General features: G+C 39.2%; 1 protein-coding gene and 2 non-coding genes across 8 annotated transcripts in view; all 3 read left to right on the top strand.

Annotated features, from left to right (window-relative positions):
• CNOT1 (CCR4-NOT transcription complex subunit 1) overlaps positions 1 to 22,603 on the top strand; it is a 96,476-nt gene that overhangs the window by 48,966 nt on the left and 24,907 nt on the right. For 2 of the 6 annotated variants that reach the window (XM_039475817.2, XM_039475832.2), the window contains exons 17-31: positions 3,312 to 3,462; positions 4,995 to 5,196; positions 6,619 to 6,765; positions 7,742 to 7,866; positions 8,113 to 8,399; positions 9,861 to 9,939; positions 12,073 to 12,303; positions 12,618 to 12,758; positions 14,237 to 14,416; positions 17,394 to 17,510; positions 17,779 to 17,889; positions 18,305 to 18,382; positions 18,556 to 18,733; positions 19,559 to 19,689; positions 22,255 to 22,551. In XM_039475817.2, coding sequence (XP_039331751.1) covers positions 3,312 to 3,462; positions 4,995 to 5,196; positions 6,619 to 6,765; positions 7,742 to 7,866; positions 8,113 to 8,399; positions 9,861 to 9,939; positions 12,073 to 12,303; positions 12,618 to 12,758; positions 14,237 to 14,416; positions 17,394 to 17,510; positions 17,779 to 17,889; positions 18,305 to 18,382; positions 18,556 to 18,733; positions 19,559 to 19,689; positions 22,255 to 22,551 — 2,455 coding nt within the window. The remainder of the gene's footprint in view (positions 1 to 3,311; positions 3,463 to 4,994; positions 5,197 to 6,618; positions 6,766 to 7,741; positions 7,867 to 8,112; positions 8,400 to 9,860; positions 9,940 to 12,072; positions 12,304 to 12,617; positions 12,759 to 14,236; positions 14,417 to 17,393; positions 17,511 to 17,778; positions 17,890 to 18,304; positions 18,383 to 18,555; positions 18,734 to 19,558; positions 19,690 to 22,254; positions 22,552 to 22,603) is intronic. The other 4 variants (XM_039475827.2, XM_039475841.2, XM_039475825.2 and 1 more) reach the window with 2 other exon arrangements.
• LOC120362234 (small nucleolar RNA SNORA50) lies at positions 3,746 to 3,881 on the top strand. The gene has a single exon (XR_005578195.1). It is a non-coding gene; the product is annotated as a small nucleolar RNA SNORA50 (small nucleolar RNA).
• Positions 15,502 to 15,636, top strand: LOC120362231 (small nucleolar RNA SNORA46). Its single transcript, XR_005578192.1, has one exon. It is a non-coding gene; the product is annotated as a small nucleolar RNA SNORA46 (small nucleolar RNA).

The following is a 22,603-nucleotide window of genomic DNA, read 5'->3' on the forward strand; positions in this document are numbered from 1 at the left end:
CTTTGAGAGGCCGAGGCGGGTGAATCACGAGGTCAAGAGATCAAGACCATCCTGGTCAACACGGTGAAACCCCGTCTCTACTAAAAATACAAAACATGAGCTGGGCATGGTGGCGTGTGCCTGTAGTCCCAGCTACTCAGGAAGCTGAGGCAGGAAAATTGCCTGAACCCGGGAGACAGAGGTTGCGGTGAGCCGAGATTGCGCCATTGCACTCCAGCCTGGGTAACAAGAGCGAAACTCCATCTCAAAAATAAAATAAAATAAAAATAAAAAGAAACTGTTCCCAAAAGACCAGTGCCATGGATTAGGAAAACAGGCTATCCAGCAGTTAGATGGTAATTACATCATACTGCATTGAATCCAAAACGCCTTCAAATGTGTAAGCCACACCAATATTTTATGTCCTATGCAAAAACAAAAAAAGTAATTCCACCAATTGTAATATATGACACACCACCAGTGAGACACATCGTTTCAGAAATGTTAAAGTAGAAATATGGCCAGGTGCGGTGGCTCAAGCCTGTAATCCCAGTACTTTGGGAGGCTGAGGTGGGTGGATCACGAGGTCAAGAGATCGAGACCATCCTGGTCAACAAGGTGAAACCCCGTCTCTACTAAAAATACAAAAAGTTAGCTGGGCATGGTGGTGCATGCCTGTAACCCCAGCTACTCAGGAGGCTGAGGCAGGAGAATTTCCTGAACCTAGGAGGTGGAGGTTGCGGTGAGCCGAGATCGGGCCGTTGCACTCCAGCCTGGGTAACAAGAGCGAAACTCCGTCTCAAAAAAAAAAATAAAAGTAGAAATGAAACAGTGGGCACTTTAGAATAAAATATGGAAAATTAAAATGTCACCTTTACTATTTAGGGATAAATTCTTATTTCTGACAGTTTCAAACTTTAGAAGTGGGAAGAATAGGCTCTTTCTCTAAGACTGGAGTGCTTTTGGTGTGATCATAGCTCACTACAGCCTTGAAGTCCTGGGCTCAAGCACTCCTCCCAGCTCAGCCTCCCAAGTAGTTAGGACTACAGACATGTGCCACCACACCTAGCTGATTTTTAAAATATTTTGTAGAGATGAAGTCTTGCTGTGTTCAGAGGCTGGTCTTGAAACACCTTCCTTAAGCAGTCCTCCCACCATCACCTCCCTCCCAAAGTTCTGGGGTTACAGGTGTAAGTCACTCTTGCCTCCGAGCTATTATGTAGAGTTTTTTTTTTTGAGATGGAGTCTTTTGCCCAGGCTGGGTACAGTGGTTCGATCTGCGCTCACTACCACCTCTGCCTCCTGCGTTCAAGCGATTCTTCTGCATTAGCTTCCTTGAGTAGCTGGGATTACAGGTGCCTGCCACATGCCTGGCTAATTTTTTTTTATTTTTAGTAGAGATGGGTTTCACCATGTTCTCCAGGCTTGTCTCGAACTCCTGACGTCAGGTGATCTGCCTGCCTCACCCTCCCAAAGTGCTAGGATTGTAGGCGTCAGCCACCATGCTTGGCCCATGTAGAGCTTCTGAATATGAAGGATCCCGTAGTTGAATGAGGCAATAGAGATTGAGTATCCTTTCTTTGAAATGCTTGGGGCCAGAAGTATTTGGGTTTAAAATTTTTTTTAACTGTTTTCATTATAGTTTCTTGCTTAGTACACACCTCAAATTCAAAAATCCAAACTCTAAAATGTTACAAAGAGCATTTCCTTTAAACACTGTCATTCAAAATTTTCAGATTTTGGGATGTTTGGGATTTAGATTTTTGCTTTTGGGATGCTCAACCTTTAATAGCAACCTAAAACAGGAAAATTGGTTTAATTGCCAAGTAAATATTTATCCTACTTGACATTTGTTTTAGATATCTGTCACTTCTTCATGTGCTTGTTAAAGGTTATTGCTGTGCATGGTGTTTTTGTCTGTAACTACACGTAGTATGAAATACTAGTATAAAAATTGCTTACCTTTTGCTTCGATACATATGTCTGGGTTTTGGCATAATTTTTGACAGTGGTTGAAGATACGGAATGTTTCTTGGAAAATTTTGAAATATTTTGGTTGTACTGTGTACAAGTTCTTTTCAGGGGTACGGATTAGTTTCAAGAGAAAGCCACACGGGGTGTAGTGTCTCAAACCTGTAACCCAGCCCTTTGGGGGTGCGAGGTGGACACATCACCTGAGGTCAGGACTTTGAGACTAGCCTGGCCAACGTGGTGAAACCCCGTCTCTACAAAAACATAAAAATTAGCCGGACTGATGGCGGGTGCCTGTAATCCCATCTACTCAGGAGGCTGAGGCGGGAGAATGTTGAACCTGAGAGGCAGAGGTTGCAGTGAGCTGAGATCGTACCATTGCGACATCTGGGCGACAGAAAAAGATTCCATCTCGGGGGTCGGGGTAGGGGGAGAGAAAGCCAGTACTCAGAAAATTCTAATGATGGCAGATGCAGAGGGATGGAATATGGCAGAAATTTAGCCACATGTTCCATCAAATTTTCTCTTTTCTTCTTGTCTGTTACCCAGGCCAAAGTGCTGCGGTATAGTCATAGCTCATTGCAGCCTTGAACTCCTGGGTTCCAGTGATCCTCCCTTCTTAGCCTCCCAAGTAGCTTGGACTACAGGCATATTATGCCATCACCCCTAATTAACTTTTTTTTTTTTTTTTTTGGAGGAGGAGTCTTGTTTTGTCACCCAGGCTGGAGTAGAGTGGTGCAATCTTGACTTACTGCATCCTCCACCTCCCGAGTTCATGTGATTCTCCTGCCTCAGCCTCCTGAGTAGCTGGGAGTACACGCATATACCACCATGCCCGGCTAATTTTTGTATTTTTAGTAAAAATGGGGTTTCATCATATTAGCCAGGCTGGTCTTGAATGCCTGACATCAGGCAATCTGCTTGCCTTGGCCTTCCAAAGTGCTGGGATTACAGATGTGAGCCACCACATCTGGTATCAACTTTTTAACACTGACTGTGAAGATGGAGCCTTGCTATCTTGCCCAGGTTGGCTTTAAACTCCTGGCTCAAGCAGTTCTCCTGCCTCAGCCTCTTAAAGCAATGGGACTGCAGTTATGACCCACTGTGCCCAAACCCAGCAAAGTTTCTTTTTTAGAAAATCAGATTCATATTCAGAAGGCTGAGGCAGGAGAATTGCTTTAACGCAGGGGGCAGAGGTTGCAGTGAGCCGAGATTGCGCCACAGCACTCCATCCTGAGCGAAACAGTGAGATTTTTGTCTAAAAAAAAATAAAATAAAAAAAGTACCAAAATCTTTTTGGTTTACTTAGATGTTCTGGGGAATAGGAACTGATATTTTTCACCTTTCCCCCTCTATTTTAGGAGTGTTTCTCAGGAGTTATCGGAAACTATCCTTACCATGGTAGCCAATTGCAGTAATGTTATGAATAAGGCCAGACAACCACCACCTGGAGTTATGCCAAAAGGACGTCCTCCTAGTGCTAGCAGCTTAGATGCCATTTCTCCTGTTCAGGTAAATGACTGCTACATTTGATACATGTTCATTTGCCATAGACTTGGAATAGAATAAGCTTCTATGTCATTAGTAAATTGTCTGAATTTATTACATCTTAGATAACTGCATGTCTAGCGTCCACTTATTTTAAAGGAGATCTGTAAATAGGCATTATAGTTAAGAATAGATTTTTAATCATCAAATAGAACGTGATTCTAAGAGAAAATGTATAAACCAACTTATTTAGGTATATGAAAAGGGTTTCTTTTTAAAATATGAATTATATAGACTCTGGAGACATAAGCACTGCCTTTGAACCTGATGTGTCTTGTTTGTAGCTTCACGGGCCAAGCAGCAGTGCTAGAGCATAACGACTTGTTATAACTGGGGCTCTTCAGCTCTCAACTGAACTGCTCTTTTAAAAACAAGGTACATTTAAGTTACTCCCTGACATCAACCACCCCTTTCTCACTGGGAGCAACATATTGCGCTTCTTTTTTCAGATGCATTGAATGGCAGATTTGGGTTTTAAGGAAAGAAAGAGGCACTTAAGTGATTCAGTGGCTACTTTATAAAAGGCATTTGCTTTTGTTTTCTATAGCCATGAAGGTATGAAGTACTGCCACAAACTTAAGCCTGGAAGTGCAGTTATTAGATATTTTAAAAATATATACTTTGGTAAATAGCATACCTTGTTTCATTTTTAAAATTGGAGCTGATCTTCCCCCACTTCCAAAGTCCCCAAATTTTGACTAAGTTTATTTTGACTGGGAGATTTGTTTCTAATTTCTGATACCTTTATTTATGTTTAAACTTACTCAAATTTAGCTTGAGAAGTTGTTTTAAAGTGGCTTATTGGACATTGTGAGGATTTATTAATATATTAACTGTCCCATGTCACTACTGAATGTTTAGTAGTACATTTACAAGGCAGTTCTTCTTAAGTATCATTCATTAGGTTTTGTAGCCCTTTTTATGGCTCTGTTATAGGTTGAGCATCCTTAATCTGTAAATCCAAAATGCTCCAAAATCTTAAACTTTCGGAGCACTGACATGACACACCACAAGTAGAAAATTACATACCTGATCTGATGTTACGTGTTGAGTCAAAACAGTCATAATTTTGTTTTGTGCACAGAATTCTTAAAAATATTGCATAAGATTACATTCTGGTTATGTGTATAAAGGTGTATGTGAAACACATGAATTTCATGTTTTTAATCCCATGATGGTATTGTTACACCTGGTTATGTATATGTAAATATTCCAAAATCCAAAATTGAAAACTTTTCTGGTCCCAAGTATTTTCGATAAGGGGTACTCAATCTGTATTTTGTCAAAGGCAAACTCTTTAAACCCAGTCCATATATGACATAGTAAGAAAAGTGACTGATACACTTGACTTGGTAACTGGAATTTAAGTATCGTGATTGAGCGGGTGTTAGAAATTGCTATTTAAGAATATGAAGAGCTGCTGTTAAAGATTGCTTTACCTGTGTCTGCCTTTCCTTGACATATGTTTAATACATTTTTATAATGTTTTTCTTTAGATTGACCCTCTTGCTGGAATGACATCTCTTAGTATAGGTGGTTCAGCTGCCCCTCACACCCAGAGTATGCAGGGTTTTCCTCCAAATTTGGGTTCTGCATTCAGTACCCCTCAGTCACCAGCAAAAGCATTTCCACCCCTTTCAACCCCCAATCAGACCACTGCATTCAGTGGTATTGGAGGACTTTCATCACAGCTTCCAGGTAAGGGGGAGGCAAATGAGAGCATGGATTATTCATAAGTTTCAGTATTCCTTAGTGTTTGGTAAAGGGTTTGGAAAGCTGCTTAAATGAAAATGTGAAGCCTGCTTTACTATTCAAAGTTGTAAAAAGAAAAACATATTATCATACTCAATTCAGTCTAATTGGAGTAAAGAAGTAGGATATTTGTAGTTGCAAAGTTAGTTGAATTATTTAGTAAGGATTTTATATTAACCAATGATACTATAAACAGTAACTTGTGTTAATCACATTCTAAAGGGCTTAGATCAAGAACTCATAGCTTTATGAATTCAACTTGGTATGATAAAGGTAGAAACTATTGTACATGTCAGGTTCAGGTATATGTTCTGTTTGCCTTAGTGTGTTTCACCAACCTTGAAAATGATAGGACATCTCTAAAACATTTTCAGGTTTTTTTGTTTGCTTGTTTTTTGAGACAGGGTTTTGCTCTTGTTGCCCAGGCTGGAGTGCAATTGAGCAGTCTTAGCTCACTGCAACCTCTGCCTCCCAGGATCAAGTGATTCTCCTGCCTCAGCCTCCCAAGTAGTTGGGATTACAGTTGCTCACCACCATGTCTTCCTAAGTTTCTGTATTTTTAGTAGAGACTGGGGTTCACCATGTTGGGCAGGCTGGTTTTGAACTCCTGACCTCAGGTGATCACCCATCTCAGCCTCCTAAAGTGCTGGGATTACTGGCATGAGCCACCCCAACTGGCCACATTTTCAGTTTTTTCCCCCCAGATATTGTGGCATATACCTTTACATTGAAAGAAAAGCTACATTTTGTTGTTTGTACCTACATCTTAGCCTCCTTTACCTTTTATGTTGGCACCGTAAGTTCAGGTACTAAAACCTAAGGACTTCAGTGTTGTCATGACTCTAATCTGGTTAACATTGCTACTATATAGTTCTAGCTTTGAAGATTGGTTCATTTAAATAAAGGTTAATGAAGTAACCAAGGCCTTCCTAACGAAACTCTAATTATTGTAAGATACCATTTGTCAGAGTTGAGGAATGAAAAAATCTTGAGACTCATGATAATTAGAAGATAGTACCATGAAATTATCTGATTGGAATCATTGAGAAAAGCCAGCCACCTCCTTATTTTAACTACCTTGTGTATGGGAGTGTGTGCCTTGAAAATGTATACATTAATTTTTTGCACATTATCAAGAATATAAATATTTCCAGATGCTGAAGAATTTTGGGATTATCCATTACTGCCTAGTTTACAGGCTTTGTAAAATTGAATAGATGTAATAAGGGAATTAACACAGATTCTGACTTTTGAAATAAGAGTTTCTATGACTTCATTTTAAAAGTCAGTCTTATTAATATATGAGATGTGAATAAAATCAAGAATATGAATAGTGATAGGATTTCTGGCTGCCTTCGTTTTCTCTAGTAGGTGGTCTTGGCACAGGCAGCCTGACTGGTATAGGAACTGGTGCTCTTGGACTCCCTGCAGTGAATAACGACCCTTTTGTACAGAGAAAACTGGGCACCTCTGGATTGAACCAGCCTACATTCCAGCAGAGTAAGATGAAACCTTGTAAGTCGTAGTGTTGTCTGTGATTGTGATGCGTGACTGATACAAATTAAAAATGTTTAGTTGTATGTCTCATTTGTGTTAGTATGGCCATATGTTCATATGCCTCCTATACCAGTGGGAATCAATTGACAAATGTGAATTATTAAAAAAAAAAGTTAGAGGTGTCCCTCCACTGTTGCTGTGGATTCCCAGAAAAAAGTCATGGTTAATAAGAGGCTGCATCCTGAGGATGTTTATCCTAAAAGTAAGAAGTAGGTATGATAAAGAGAAATTCATATGTTGTAGATATATGAATGTAACTCTTGTACTTAACCTAAAAATTTATTGGCTTTCTTTTTTTTAAAGCAAGTCAGGAATGGCAAGAAAAACTTTGGATTTCTGTTTCCAATTTTTGTTTTACCTCCTTAGTAATTTTTTTATCCTAACTAAACTCATAGAAGTCATCTTTATAAATCCATAGGTATAACAGACTTAAGTCCTTGTCATTGGGACTGCATGGTCATAATACAAGGTTTGAAAGTATTCCAGCTGACTTGATAACGTTAGTATGAAAGTCTTGTCTGAATGTTATGTTTTGTAGCATGCTTTGTGTTCACATCAGTCTCATGCACATGCATGGTAATTCTTACATGTTAAATGTGATTTTTATTATAAAGTGATAAAGACTTGTTAACCTCTAATGAGGTTGTATTAAGGGTAAGTGCATTGTGAGTTTGAACCAAGTTAACTTTTGTATTATAGTAAGTCCTGATGAAGATAATACTAACGTAGAATTATGGAAGGCACTTTGTTAAAGATCTTTTATGTCTACCCTAGAACAAACACATTAATACTGAAACTTGACCACTTAATACTTTTCCAGTTTTTAAAAATTTTTCCTAAAGTTACAACTATAATAGTCTCTGGCTTCTCTGTGTTTTATGGGGAAGTAGAGGAAAGGCTTAAATGCCCAGTAATTGCTTTTTGTTTCCAACAGCGGACTTGTCTCAGGTGTGGCCAGAAGCAAACCAGCACTTTAGTAAAGAGATAGATGATGAAGCAAACAGCTATTTCCAGCGAATATATAATCATCCACCACATCCAACCATGTCTGTTGATGAGGTGAGTGTCTAGGATGATCTAAATATTTATTATTTAGGCCAGACTTAAATAAACGCCATTTTCAGTGTTTTTCGAAATCCAGCTCAAAGTGTTCTGATGTAGCTGTGTATCTTTTGAAACCTTAATATTTGTCTCAAGCTCATTTGGTAAATATTCTACTTAACAGTCTTTTGTCAAGCATATTTGAGAAAGGCTCTTAGTAAGTGTTTCCTTTATGTGTGCATAGTTTTTGTCTTGCTTTTCCAGGTATTAGAAATGCTGCAGAGATTTAAAGACTCTACTATAAAGAGAGAACGAGAAGTATTTAACTGTATGCTAAGGAACTTGTTTGAAGAATATCGGTTTTTTCCCCAGTATCCTGATAAAGAGTTACATATAACAGCCTGCCTGTTTGGTGGTATAATTGAAAAAGGACTAGTTACTTACATGGCACTAGGTCTGGCCCTACGATATGTTCTTGAAGCCTTACGCAAGCCTTTTGGATCCAAAATGTATTATTTCGGGATTGCTGCACTAGATAGATTTAAAAACAGGTAAGTGGATTATGTTTCCTGTGAAGAGTCTCTTTCTTGACTGTGCAAACAGGGTCTTACCTCTGTCACCTAGGCTGGAGTGCAGTGACGTCATCTCGGCTCACTGCAGCCTTGACCTCCTGGGCTTAAGTGATCCACCCACTTCAGCCTCCTGAGTAGCTGGGACCGTAGGTGCATACCACCACTCTCAGCCTTTTATATTTTCTGTACAGACAGTTTCACCATGTTGCTCAGTTTCTCCCACCTCGCCTCCAAAAGTGCTAGGATTATAGGTGTGAGCCACTGTGCCTGGCCTGAAAGCTGCTCTCTCTCTTTCTCTCTTTCTCTCTCTCTCTTTTTTTTGGAGACAGAGTCTTGCTGTCTTGCCCAGGCTGGAGTGCAGTGGCGCTATCTAGGCTCATTGCAACCTTCGCCTCCTGATTTTAAGCAATCCTCCTGCCTCAGCCTCCTGAGTAGCTGGGATTACAGGCATGCACCACTGCACCTGGCTATTTTTTGTATTTTTAGTAGAGATGGGGTTTTACCATGTTGGCCAGGCTAGTCTTGAACTCCTGACTTGGGTGATCCACCTGCCTCAGCCTCTCAGAGTGCTGGGATTACAGGCGTGAGCCACCAGGCCTGGCCAAAGCCTCTCTTTTTTTAATATAAGTAGGAAAACTAAAGTAGGAAGCTTCTCTTTTTTAATATTAGTAGCAAAACTAAAATGAGAACAGATTGATTATTTATTGAGTAAAAGTCTTCCCTTTTAGGTGTATAGTTCTTTGAATTTTGACAAATTTATACAGTTGTGTAACTACTACCTCAGTCAAGATACAGAATATTTTTGAACCCCTGGCCCCAAGTGATCTTCCTGCCCCAGCCTCCCAAAGTGTTGGGATTATAGGCATAAACCACCATGCCTGGCAGATGCAGAATATTTTCATCATCCCTTAAGAAGTTTCCTTGTTCCCCTTTGTAGTTAGTCTCCTTCCTGACTTCCAATCTCTGATAATCTCTAAAGTTTTTCCAGAATGTCTTTTAAATGAAGTCATACAAATATGTAGCTTTTTGAAACTTAACGTTACTGCATGTTTCAGTAGTCTGTTTTTTTTTTTTTTAAATAGCTATGTAATAGTCTTTATGGGTTGACTACCAATTATTTTTCCATTCATCTGTTTGTGAAAATATGAGTTGTTTCCAGATATCAGTGACTCATTTTAATCTACTTTTAAGTAAAATAGAACCTTTAAAAATCAAAGGTAGTGTATTTTCTTATGTAAATCAGATGAAAATCCTAAGTATTTTCTCTCTTTACTTCTGTTTTCTTTCCTTTGACATTTTCTTCAAATAAGTTATTCAAATGACTTTTTCTTCAAATAAGATGGAGAAAATGACCTAGATTAGCATTTGGACAGAAACTTTTTGTTAGTAATGCTGCTTCTGTTCTGACATGAAATGATGGCAGAATGATTTTGTTGGCAGATTGAAGGACTATCCCCAGTATTGTCAGCACTTGGCTTCTATCAGTCACTTTATGCAATTTCCACATCATTTACAGGAGGTAAGTGCCCTCTGTACCTAAAATCCAAATAGCTGTATAGTATTTGGAGAGTTTAATACATAGATATATTTGCAGACTTGATAGTAATAGCATTAAGATTTCTTAATAATTGGCATGCTATAGGTTTACATATTAGTTGTCGTTGCTCATTTTGTGGCTTTATAAGAGAATATGAAAAAATGTCATTCTTCGATTATCTTTTCTAAGTAGCAGGCTCACTTGATTAGTCAAAAACTTTTTACTAATTCTTTCAACCTGATAATCCAGTTGAAGAATAAACACTTTTACCGATACTAAGAGAATCTTTGCATAGAAACCCTGCCTGATTCTAAAAGGGAATTGGAGTGGGAATCTTGTATATAAAAATGTAAAACTTCTATGAGTTAATATGAACCAAAGCTGTTACATTTAAGAGTTAGCCCATGTTTGTTAAAAATACAGACTTCTTACCAACTCCTTAGATTCCTTTGAGGTGCTTTCTTTGAGATGGAATCTTGCTTTGTCGCCCATGCTGGAGGGAGGCAATCTCAGCTCACTGCAGCATCTTCCTCCCAGGTTTAAGCGATTCTCCCCCCTCAGCCTCCTAAATAGCTATGATTACAGGCACCTGCCATCATGCCCAGGTAGTTTTTGTAATTTTGCAGAGACCAGGTTTCACCATGTTATATTGGCCAGGGTGGTCTTGAACTTGTGATCTGCCTATCTCCACTTCCCAAAGTGCTGGGGTTACAGGTGTAAGCCGCCTGAGATGCTTATTTAAAAGGAGTCAGTCCTCGGGAAAATAGACGTAGGGAGTATACATTTTAAACCATTTTGTATGATTGTTATTATTGAGATTTGAGAACCATTGTTTTAATGACTGATTTTGGGTTAACTGGTAAGCATTAGTTATACTTGTGTCTTGGTTTTGATCAACATCAGTTTACATTTAACAGGAATGTTGGTAATTATTTTTTAACGTGCAGTAGAGAAATAACTTTAGAAGATCATATTTAAAGGCATGAGGAAGCTCAGAATTTGAACCTATTTGATATTCTGTATTTTAATTTAGTTCAGAGAGAGAGAGAGAGAGAGATCATCACTTTCTGTACTTTGTCAACATAAAGGGCTATTTTTCAGAGACTTTCTTTTTTACTTTTAAAATGTCCCTCTAGGCTGGGCGCGGTGGCTCAAGCCTGTAATCCCAGCACTTTGGGAGGCCAAGGCGGGTAGATCACAAGGTCAAGAGATCGAGACCATCCTGGTCAACATGGTGAAACCCCGTCTCTACTAAAAATACAAAAAAATCAGCTGGGCATGGTGGCGCATACCTGTAATCCCAGCTACTCAGGAGGCTGAGGCAGGAGAATTGCCTGAACCCAGGAGGCAGAGGTTGCGGTGAGCCGAGATCGCGCCATTGCACTCCAACCTGGGTAACAAGAGCGAAAATCCATCTCAAAAAAAAAACAAAACAAAACAAAACAAATAAACAAAAAAAGAAATGTCCCTCTAAAAATAAAACTATTGTATACATAATTGGCAGATTAGGTAAGGACTGTTGAAATAGGTTGAGGATCCTTATGTCAGCCCTCTAAATTGTGTGGGGATAGGAGGGAGTTTTATTATAGATCTGTAAGATGGAAGGGAAAACCTGCCCTAAAACAACACTCATTATTGGTGTTGCTTATCTTTTAGTTGGCTTGGCTATATAGAGTGAGTTATTATCTTTTTTTGTAATAACAGCCTTATTGAGATAATAATTCATACTACCATGGTGTTTGTATTGTTTTTTAAGGCCTTTGGTTTCTCATTGCTGTCTACTTAGAAAAGAGATGAGTTTACTATATAAGTTATTAAGACTTTTAAGGTTTGCATTTTTTAAGGAGTTTAAAGACATTTATATAATATCTGGGTCTGCTTCTAGAAGTTGTTTTGCTGTAGTTCTCTCATAAATACCTTAACTTAGTAAGATTTTATCTCTGAAGGAGATTCATGGAATCTACTTATGTATTAGTGCCAGGATATGGGGCAGAGGATGGGAGCTAGATGAACCAAAAGTGTACTCAAATGTTTTTTACTCTCTCAGAAAAGAGGGACATAAAATCCAGGCTTAGCATTTAAGGGTAACTCTTCTTCCTGTCCCTACCCCTTTAGTATATCGAGTATGGACAGCAGTCGAGAGATCCTCCTGTGAAAATGCAAGGCTCTATCACAACCCCTGGAAGTATTGCACTGGCGCAGGCCCAGGCTCAGGCCCAGGTTCCAGCAAAAGCTCCTCTTGCTGGTCAGGTTAGCACTATGGTAACCACCTCAACAACCACCACTGTTGCTAAAACCGTTACGGTCACCAGGCCAACTGGAGTCAGCTTTAAGAAAGATGTGCCAGTAAGTAGATCTATCTTTTTTCTTTTCCAGGATTTGTGATTATATTGTAATAAATCAGTAGTGAGCATGTATTAGAATTTTATCATAATGCATGCCTAATAAACAAGATATAAAAGACAGACATTTCTTCCTTTGTATCTCCCATCCTTATATTTCCCAGAGGCAAACATATTAATAGTTCACTGTTCTTCTCCACATTTCTGATACACAATCATACCATGTGTATTTTTTAATACTAAATTTGTGTACATTATTGGATTTTTTTTAAGGAAGCATTTCAACTTACTTGCTTTATGTACTTTTTTTTTTTTTAGCCTTCTATTAATACTACAAATATAGATACGTTGCTTGTGGCCACAGATCAAACTGAGAGAATTGTGGAGCCCCCGGAAAATATCCAGGAGAAAATTGCCTTTATTTTTAATAATCTCTCACAGTCAAATATGACACAAAAGGTGAGCATGCTGTCATAGTTTATAAATGACCTCTCTTTTTTTAATGGACAAATGGATATATTGCTGACCCTTTTAAATACTTTAAAGGTAGAGGTAATAAAATCAAAGGAAAGGGAATATGTATATCCAGTTAGTGGTTTTGTTAGACATTAGGACCAGTTTTTTGTTTTTTTTTTTTTTTGAGACGGAGTTTCGCTCTTATTACCCAGGCTGGAGTGCAATGGCGCGATCTCGGCTCACTGCAACCTCCGCCTCCTGGGTTCAGGCAATTCTCCTGCCTCAGCCTCCTGAGTAGCTGTGATTACAGGCATGCGCCACCATGCCCAGCTAATTTTTTGTATTTTTTTAGTAGAGACGGGATTTCACCATGTTGACCAGGATGGTCTCGATCTCTTGACCTCGTGATCCACCCGCCTCGGCCTCCCAGAGTGCTGGGATTATAGGCTTGAGCCACAATGCCCGGCCAGTACTAGTTTTTAAGGTTTAGTTTTGCAGTGATTTATAGGCTTTTTGAAATAATCTTAATGTTCTCATGGTGATAGAAAGTTTCATTTGTACTAGTCATTAGTCATAACTCAATTTCTCCCAATGACCATTGAGAGTGTTTATTACAACCTAATAACTGAGGCAGACATTGTGAAAAGCATAAAGATTGCTAATTGCCTCCTCAGATTATATGGTAAAAGAGTATAGTTGACCCTTGAGCAACATGGGGGGGGTTCATGTTTGCCAATCCTTTATGTAGCCAAATCCTGGCATAACTTTTTACTCACCCAGAACTTAGCTATTAGCAGCCTGCTGTTGAACACAAATAGTTGATTAACACCTGTCGTATATGCCTGTAATACTATATTTTTAGAATAAAATAAGCTAGAAAAAAGAAAATATGAAGAAAATTATTAGGAAGAAAAAAATGTATTTACTGTTAAGTAGAAATGGATCATCATACAGATCTTTATCTTCATGTTGGATAAGCTGAGGAGGAGAAGAGGAACTCTTGTTCATTCTCTGAGGTAGCAGAGGTATAAATAGAAGAAAATCGGCATTTAATTTGACCGTATGCAGTTGAAATCCTTGTTCAAGGGTCAACTGTACTTGGAAACGCCAGAGTTAGCCAAGGATTCCTAGAGATGGAAATTTAGGAAAACAGTTCTGGAACCGTCTTTGGTTACACTGTAGATCTTTTAATGGCAGCTTGTAGATTAGTAATTTACATGGAGATGGGAACTGCATATGTTTTGTAATTTTACAGCTGAAAATGACCATAGATGTTTCAGTGCCAATCACTTACAGGTTGAGTTCTGATTGACTATGGAATTGAGCATACCCTTCTTTGTAGCGTCTATGTGGTGTGAAGGATAGTTGTGCTTTAGCATATAAGTTAGTTTTGCAAGGAGCCAGGTGCTATATAGTATGATAGTCATAGAAACCAAATCTTATTTTAATTCTGTGCTTCCCATGTCATATTGACCGGCTAGGTTGAAGAGCTAAAGGAAACTGTGAAAGAAGAATTTATGCCATGGGTTTCACAGTATCTGGTTATGAAGAGAGTCAGTATTGAGCCAAACTTTCATAGCCTGTATTCAAACTTCCTTGACACACTGAAGAATCCCGAATTTAACAAGATGGTTCTGAATGAGACCTATAGAAACATTAAAGTAAGAGTTGTTTCTTATATTTTCTTAAATTATTGTTTCAAATTTGGAAGTAGCTGATTATATAGGTAGGATTTTTGCTATTTTCCCTTGTATGTTATCAATACTAGGTACCTATGGAAATTGCTCTAGATTTTGTTTCTTACCTGGAACTAAATTTTATGAAGAATTTAAATTTATAGGCATACCTAGTGCATTTTCTTTGAAAGTAACCACTATTATGAATTGTTTTTGTCATGCCACGTATGATTTTAGAACTTTACCATTGTTATGCATAAACAGCATAATATTGCTGAGCATATTCTGTATGGCGTCACCCTCTATATCCTTTTCACTTGCTTTTTTTTCCTATCCTGGATATTGTTCATGATAATGCTCTTTGCTGTAGTCCCCGGGTTTTTTCTTTCTTTTTTTTCTGAGACTTGGGTCTTGCTATGTTTCCTAGGTTGGAGTACAGTGGTGTGATCTCTGCTTACTGCAGTCTCCGCCTCCCAGGTTCAAGCAATTCTTCCACCTCAGCCTCCAAGTAGCTGGGATTATAGGCACACCACCATGCCCAACTAATTTTTATATGTTTAGTAGAGAGATTTTTTTCCCCCCCCAACCATATTGGCCAGGCAGGTCCTGAACTCCTGACCTTAGGTAATCTACTGTCCTGGGCCTCCTTTCAGAGTGCTGGGGAGTTACAGCCATGAGTCACCATCGCCACCCCCCCCACCCCACTTTTTTAAAAAATAGAAAATACAGTCTGACAGAAAACCATTGTATGGATTTGTTTTGCTAGTGGGCATTTGAGTGGTTAATCACTTCAACTATTATAAGCAATACTGTCCTGGATGTTTTTGTTTGTATCTTGTGGTATTCAAGTGCCAGATACCTTTAGACTCTAAATCTGTTTGTGGAATAGCTGTTGTCTAGGATTCTGTGCAGTTTAAGGCCAAACTCTGCTGAGCTGAGGCATATTTAACAAAATTCAAGTATTTTGCTTTCTAAACCATCACATATTTCTTAGGAAGAAAACATTCCAGAATCAGCATATAGCTATGGTCATTCTTTGCTCAATAACTTGGGATATTGGCTTAGAAACCAGCACTATATTTAAACCTGTGGATGGGAATATTCCCCATTCTTGGTTACGCTGTAGTGCAAAAGAATCCCTGGCTCTCTGTTGCACAGCTGACTTGTGCCATTCTGCTGTTGCTGTATGGAGTTAAGGAACATGATTCTATTTAGTTTTTGTTATCTCATAGTAAGGGTGGTTGGGATACATAAAAGTTTCCACGTGTCTGCGACAAAGTTTCAAGATCTCTTTTTTTTTTTTGAGACGGAGTTTCGCTCTTGTTACCCAGGCTGGAGTGCAATGGCGCGATCTCGGCTCACCACAGCCTCCGCCTCCTGGGTTCAGGCAATTCTCCTGTCTCAGCCTCCTGAGTAGCTGGGATTATAGGCATGCACCACCATGCCCAGATAACTTTTTGTATTTTTTTTTAGTAGAGACGGGGTTTCACCATGTTGACCAGGACAGTCTCGATCTCTTGACCTCGTGATCCACCCGCCTCGGCCTCCCAAAGTGCTGGGATTACAGGCTTGAGCCACCGCGCCCAGCTAAGATCTCATTTTTTTAAACAAAAGTTTAAATATAGCCGTAAATCAAGAGATACCATACAGAAGATGGGTATATACATATGTGCATACCTGCAGCCAAAACTCTCCTGTGATAATTCTGTCTCCCTTAGAAAAACGGTAACAGGCCGGTGGCTCACGCCTGTAATCCCAGCACTTTGGGAGGCTGAGGCAGGCAGATCCTGTGAGGTTGGGAGTTTGAGACCAGCCTGACCAACATGGAGAAACATCATGTCTACTAAAAATACAAAATCAGCTGAGCATGGTGGTGCATGCCTACAATCCCAGCTACTCGGGAGGCTGAGGCAGGAGAATCGTTTGAACCCGGGAGGTAGAGGTTTCACTGAGCTGAGATCGTGCCATTGTACTCCAGCTTGCGCAACAAGAGTGAAACTCTGTCTCAAAAAAAAAAAAGAAAAGAAAAACAATAACTGAAGAATCAGTTAAATGGTTTTGTTTGTTTTGTTCTGTTTTGTTTTGTGTTTTTTTTTTTTTTGAGACGGAGTTTTGCTCTTGTTACCCAGGCTGGAGTGCAGTGGCGCGATCTCAGCTCACCGCAACCTCTGCCTCCTGGGTTCAGGCAATTCTCCTGCCTCAGCCTCCTGAATAGCTCGGATTGCAGGCATGTGCCACCATGCCCAGCTACTTTTTTGTATTTTTAGTAGAGACGGGGTTTCACCATATTGACCAGGATGGTCTCGATCTCTTGACCTCGTGATCCACCCGCCTCGGCCTCCCAAAGTGCTGGGATTACAGGCTTGAGCCACCGCGCCCGGCCTGTTTTGTTTTGTTTTTTAGAAATTTGAAAAGGAACATATAAACAGTATTATACTGTATCTCAGAAAGTTATCTTAGTTGACTGCAGAAATTTGTTAATGACCTGGATATACCTAAGATGGCAATAGGAGGCTGATTTGATTATATTCCTTTGTATGACTGCTGCCTTTAAAGACTTAACAAGCCTGGCTATCATCCTCATTTAAATTGAATGTTGCACTACAAAATAGCTTTGCTGTTAGGTCTTTGCTTTAAACCTCTAAGGTTTTCAGAGTTGAAAATACTTTTCTATGGGAGGATACCTGACACTTTTAACTTCGTGTTCTTTTTGAATTTTGTACAATGTGTTTGCATTATCTATTTTGAAAAAATAAAATGTAAAGACTTCTTAAAGGTAAAAATGGCACTGTTGAATGATGAACACAACAAAATAATGATACACGGAATAATTCTACTTTGGGGGATGTTCTTAGAAATGATGACTTGTCTTTAGAGTAGCATAATGGAATTCTCAAATACTTAGTTGGATTCTTTTCCATAAGCTCATTCTCATATCTTTCTTAATTTTACACTATTTCAGGTGCTCCTGACCTCTGATAAAGCTGCAGCCAATTTCTCAGATCGTTCTTTGCTGAAGAACTTGGGACATTGGCTAGGAATGATCACATTAGCTAAAAATAAACCCATCTTACACACTGTAAGTTTCAGCTAAATGTTTGTGTAAAAATTGAAAATCTTTATACAGCACATTATAATTACAAGTCTTGACTGGAGCTTTTTAATGATTATTGTGGTTTTATAAGATTTTGGCCCACGTTTTAAATTGTCACCCCTTTTTGTAAGGCACGGACTAGACATTATTTTGATTGCTGTTTTGGGGACGAGCTTGGCAGAATACTTGGGTTACATTATATTGGTTTCTGGGAGTATATTTTCAGCTTTTGAAAGTATTTTTCTTATTCTAGGACTTGGATGTGAAATCATTGCTGCTAGAGGCTTACGTTAAAGGACAACAAGAATTGCTCTATGTAGTGCCCTTTGTTGCCAAAGTTTTAGAGTCTAGCATTCGTAGTGTGGTGAGTAGATTCTAATATTTTATTCATGGCTAATTTCTAAGCATTGCTTTGTTTTAGCACGAGGTCAGGAGATAATATCCTTAGTTCTTGTGAGGTAAATTTAGTTAAGTCTGTTTTCCTTTATGGCACTTGGATTTCCAATTTGAGAGGCTGGGTGAAATAGGAAAGATTGTCATGGTTGGCTTTGGTTTGTTGGTTGGTTTGTTTGTTTTGTTTTTGAAATGTGATATAGGTGAGAAGGCTAGGGGTTTTCTTATGGCTACACAGGTATAAGTGTTTATTTTTGGTTATTTTTAAATTCTTGTTTTTTGTTTCTTTTATTCCCCCTACCCCTTTATGTTGTGTTGAATTGTTTTAAATAATCCAAAATAAAGGACACCTTTTGGGCCAGCTTAACATAATAGCTTTTCTTTAGGTTTTTAGGCCACCAAACCCTTGGACAATGGCAATTATGAATGTATTAGCTGAGCTACATCAGGAGCATGACTTAAAGGTAAATTACTGCTTCCTTGTACTCTGAAACATTCTTTGCCTTCACATTATTGAAACTTATAGTGAAGGCAGGGTATTTTGGGGGAAGTACTATAATAACTGCAAGTAGAGTAAATTATGAATAAAACTAAAATTTTGTTTTAAAAATTCTAATCCAATTCTTGAACTATACAGTTAAACTTGAAATTTGAAATTGAGGTCCTCTGCAAAAACCTTGCATTAGACATCAATGAGCTAAAGCCTGGAAACCTCCTAAAGGATAAAGATCGCCTGAAGAATTTAGATGAGCAACTTTCTGCTCCAAAGAAAGATGTCAAGCAGCCAGAAGAACTCCCTCCTATCACAACCACAAGTAAGTGCTAATTAGTCAAGGAAGGCTTCTGTTAGCCAGGGTATTCTCTTAAATGGTACATGTCCACGTATATAGCAAACTGTAATTTCTCACATAATGTAGTGGTGAAACTTTATCTACTTTTTGGTGAGCCTTCTAATTATCAAGCAAAAGTAATGACTATGACTTGTGTTACCTTCTTAGATTCCATCCTGGCAGTTCATGCATAATATTAACTAAATGTGATTTAATCAGTTTCTTCTCATCTCTTGTTGAAAAGGAGGCTAGGTCAGGTTATCTCCTTTGTTGTGCGAAGTCCCAGAAATAACTGCATACGATGATGGTCTGTTAATCACTTAAATCTGGGGATGGCGAGAGCTGCTTGATTTGCCAAGGGAATGGGCTGTTTAACAGGAAGAAGATGGGAGAAGGGTGCAGGACAATTGATTGATTGGGAGTTGTGGTTACAATAAATTGAGCTTTTCTTTCTCAGTTCTCAGCAGCTCAGAATCCCCATATAAACCAAGGAACAGGCTAGGTTGAAAACAGACATCTGTATTATAGACAAAGTTTGTAGGATTTGGCCCTGATATTGTGGCATGGCTGCTCAGTTGGTTTCTGTTGTGTGGGGCACTGCCACTGACATAGTTTTACATGCTTTGTGTCTATCTCTATTATAATAACAATTTCCCTTCCAGGGAGGGAAAAATAGTCCTGCTACATCCTCTCCTCATCGCTAATTTAATTAGTTTAATTAGATAATGAGCACTTAGTAATATTAAGCTAATTTTATAGTAAAGTCAATAAATGTACTTTCAAAATCTCTTTTTATTACTTTACATTTAGCAACTTCTACTACACCAGCTACCAACACCACTTGTACAGCCACGGTTCCACCACAGCCACAGTACAGTTACCATGACATCAATGTCTATTCCCTTGCCGGCCTGGCACCCCACATTACTCTAAATCCAACAGTAAGTAAACGCTCCTCCATTCTCCCAGCTTCTAGTTTGTGATAAGGTAAACGTTGGTCACCTTTTCTTCAGCTCTGCCTTTCCCTCTGGATTCCTACATTGTAGAGTTTGTCAGAGAGGATGGAGATCTAGAACTGCTGTGTAGTTCAGTTGGGATTTTTCTTCCCTTAAAAAGTAGAGTGACCAGATGTAGGTTATATTGGGTCCTCATATTCAAACCCATGATATTAAAATTAAGCTGAATATAATCACACTCTTTAGGAATTCCTTACAGAGTAAAAGATGTTTAATGTATATACCATAGCTTTTTGCTTTTTATTTTCTTTATCATGTCACTTTAGCCTTCTACAATAAGCCATTTCTTCCAGCCAAAGGCTGGAAATGAGCTGATTGTGCCTGTGTATAAAATTTCTAGGCTATGATCTTGAAGTAGGACTTAGTGATTTGAGTCATGTTGCTGTTGCCTGGTTCTAAAAGGAGGTCTGATATACAATAAGGTCATGTAAGATGACCTCTCATCAGTCCTTTTCCCTATACTTAGTATTTGCTTTGTACATTCAAGGGGACATTTTATTGTTATCTTTATTTAGCCTTTTTCTTTTTTTCTTTTGAGACAGAGTTTCGCTCTTGTTACCCAGGCTGGAGTGCAATGGCGCGATCTCGGCTCACTGCAACCTCCGCCTCCTGGGTTCAGGCAATTCTCCTGCCTCAGCCTCCTGAGTAGCTGGGATTACAGGCACGCGCCACCATGCCCAGCTAATTTTTTTTATATTTTTAGTAGAGACGGGGTTTCACCATGTTGACTAGGATGGTCTCGATCTCTTGACCTCGTGATCCACCCACCTCGGCCTCCCAAAGTGCTAGGATTACAGGCTTGAGCCACCGCGCCCGGCCTATTTAGCCTTTTTCTATTTAACAGAACATATAATCCAGAATCAGGTGAATGGAGTTTTCATGGTCCTTACTCTTTAAAAACTGAAAATGTTCACAAATACAAGAGTAACATTAATAAATACATCGAACATTTTGTATTAAAAGGAATTGGAAAGGTATCAGAGAAATTATTTTAACCTTGTCCCCCCACTCCCATCCCTGTAGACATATTTAGTTTAGGGGGATGGAGTGGGAGGCAGTGGGACACCTAGATCTAAAAATTGTGATTCATCAGTGATCTGAACACTATGATATGCTGGTTTATTTATTTATTATTTTTAAAATTAAAAAAAAATTTTTTTTTTGAGACAGAGTTTCACTCTTGTTACCCAGGCTGGAGTGCAATGGTGCGATCTTGGCTCACCGCAACCTCCGCCTCCTGGGTTCAGGCAATTCACCTGCCTCAGCCTCCCGAGTAGCTGGGATTACAGGCACGCGCCACCATGCTCAGCTAATGTTTTCTTTTTTTTTTTTTGAGACAGAGTTTCGCTCTTGTTACCCAGGCTGGAGTGCAATGGCGCGATCTCGGCTCACCGCAACCTCCACCTCCTGGGTTCAGGCAATTTTCCTGCCTCAGCCTCCTGAGTAGCTGGGATTACAGGCACGCGCCACCATGCCCAGCTAATTTTTGTATTTTTAGTAGAGGCGGGGTTTCACCGTGTTGACCAGAATGTTTTCTATTTTTAGTAGAGATGGGGTTTCACCAAGTTGACCAGGATGGTCTCGATCTCTTGACCTCGTGATCCACCCATCTCGGCCTCCCAAAGTGCTGGGATTACAGGCGTGAGCCACCGCGCCCGGCCCATTTATTTATTTTTTTAAAAACAAATTCAGTAAGTTAAAGGGACCAGATAAGTTTTGGGGCATAATTTATACCTGCAATAAAAGACTAGAAACAGTCTTTCAGGTGAAGCCAAACACTTCAGTGGGTACTGTAAAATGATCACTAATCTGATGAATTAATTTTAATTTTAATAGTTTTTGTAGGAAGTTTTCTTCTATAAACTTTATTCTTTTTACATTTTTCCAAGCTACTAGAGAAGTTGCTTTCTTTTAAGAGTATTTTAGCCACAAATTTTAAGTAGGCCAGTAGTGTGTCTTTAAGTAGTTAATGCATGTTATAATGAACAGTTTATTCATTAAACTTGGATTAAAAAAATAGACATGCCTATTATTGTGTGTCACAGGGTTTACTGAATACTGGAGGCCAATTTCTGTAACTTGAATTTTTCCATTGGTTAATTTTAAGTAGAAACTGGTAGTTTTTGGTTAACCTTGATTTACAAAATCATGAGTGTGATTGCCAGTAGGAATTGGATTGTCTTTTTTTTTTTTTTTTTTTTTTTTTTTGAGATGGAGTTTCGCTCTTGTTACCCAGGCTGGAGTGCAATGGCGCGATCTCGGCTCACCGCAACCTCCGCCTCCTGGGTTCAGGCAATTCTCCTGCCTCAGCCTCCTGAGTAGCTGGGATTACAGGCACGCACCACCATGCCCAGCTAATTTTTAGTATTTTTAGTAGAGACGGGGTTTCACCATGTTGTCCAGGCTGGTCTCGATCTCTCGACCTCGTGATCCACCCGTGGATTGTCTTATTTAAACAAGGTGTTGACTTTGTCCTCCCCAATCCCCCAGATTCCCTTGTTTCAGGCTCATCCACAGTTGAAGCAGTGTGTGCGTCAGGCAATTGAACGGGCTGTCCAGGAATTGGTCCATCCTGTGGTGGATCGATCAATTAAGATTGCCATGACTACTTGTGAGCAAATAGTCAGGAAGGATTTTGCTCTGGATTCGGAGGAATCTCGAATGCGAATAGCAGCTCATCACATGATGCGTAACTTGACAGCTGGAATGGCTATGATTACATGCAGAGAACCTTTGCTCATGAGCATATCTACCAACCTAAAGAACAGTTTTGCCTCAGCCCTTCGTGTAAGTTGGCTATTTCCTTGGTGGAGGTACAAAACTTATTACTGTTTATAAG

Source organism: Saimiri boliviensis, chromosome 1 (assembly GCF_048565385.1).
Source record: "Saimiri boliviensis isolate mSaiBol1 chromosome 1, mSaiBol1.pri, whole genome shotgun sequence".
In the NCBI taxonomy this organism is placed as follows: domain Eukaryota; kingdom Metazoa; phylum Chordata; class Mammalia; order Primates; family Cebidae; genus Saimiri; species Saimiri boliviensis.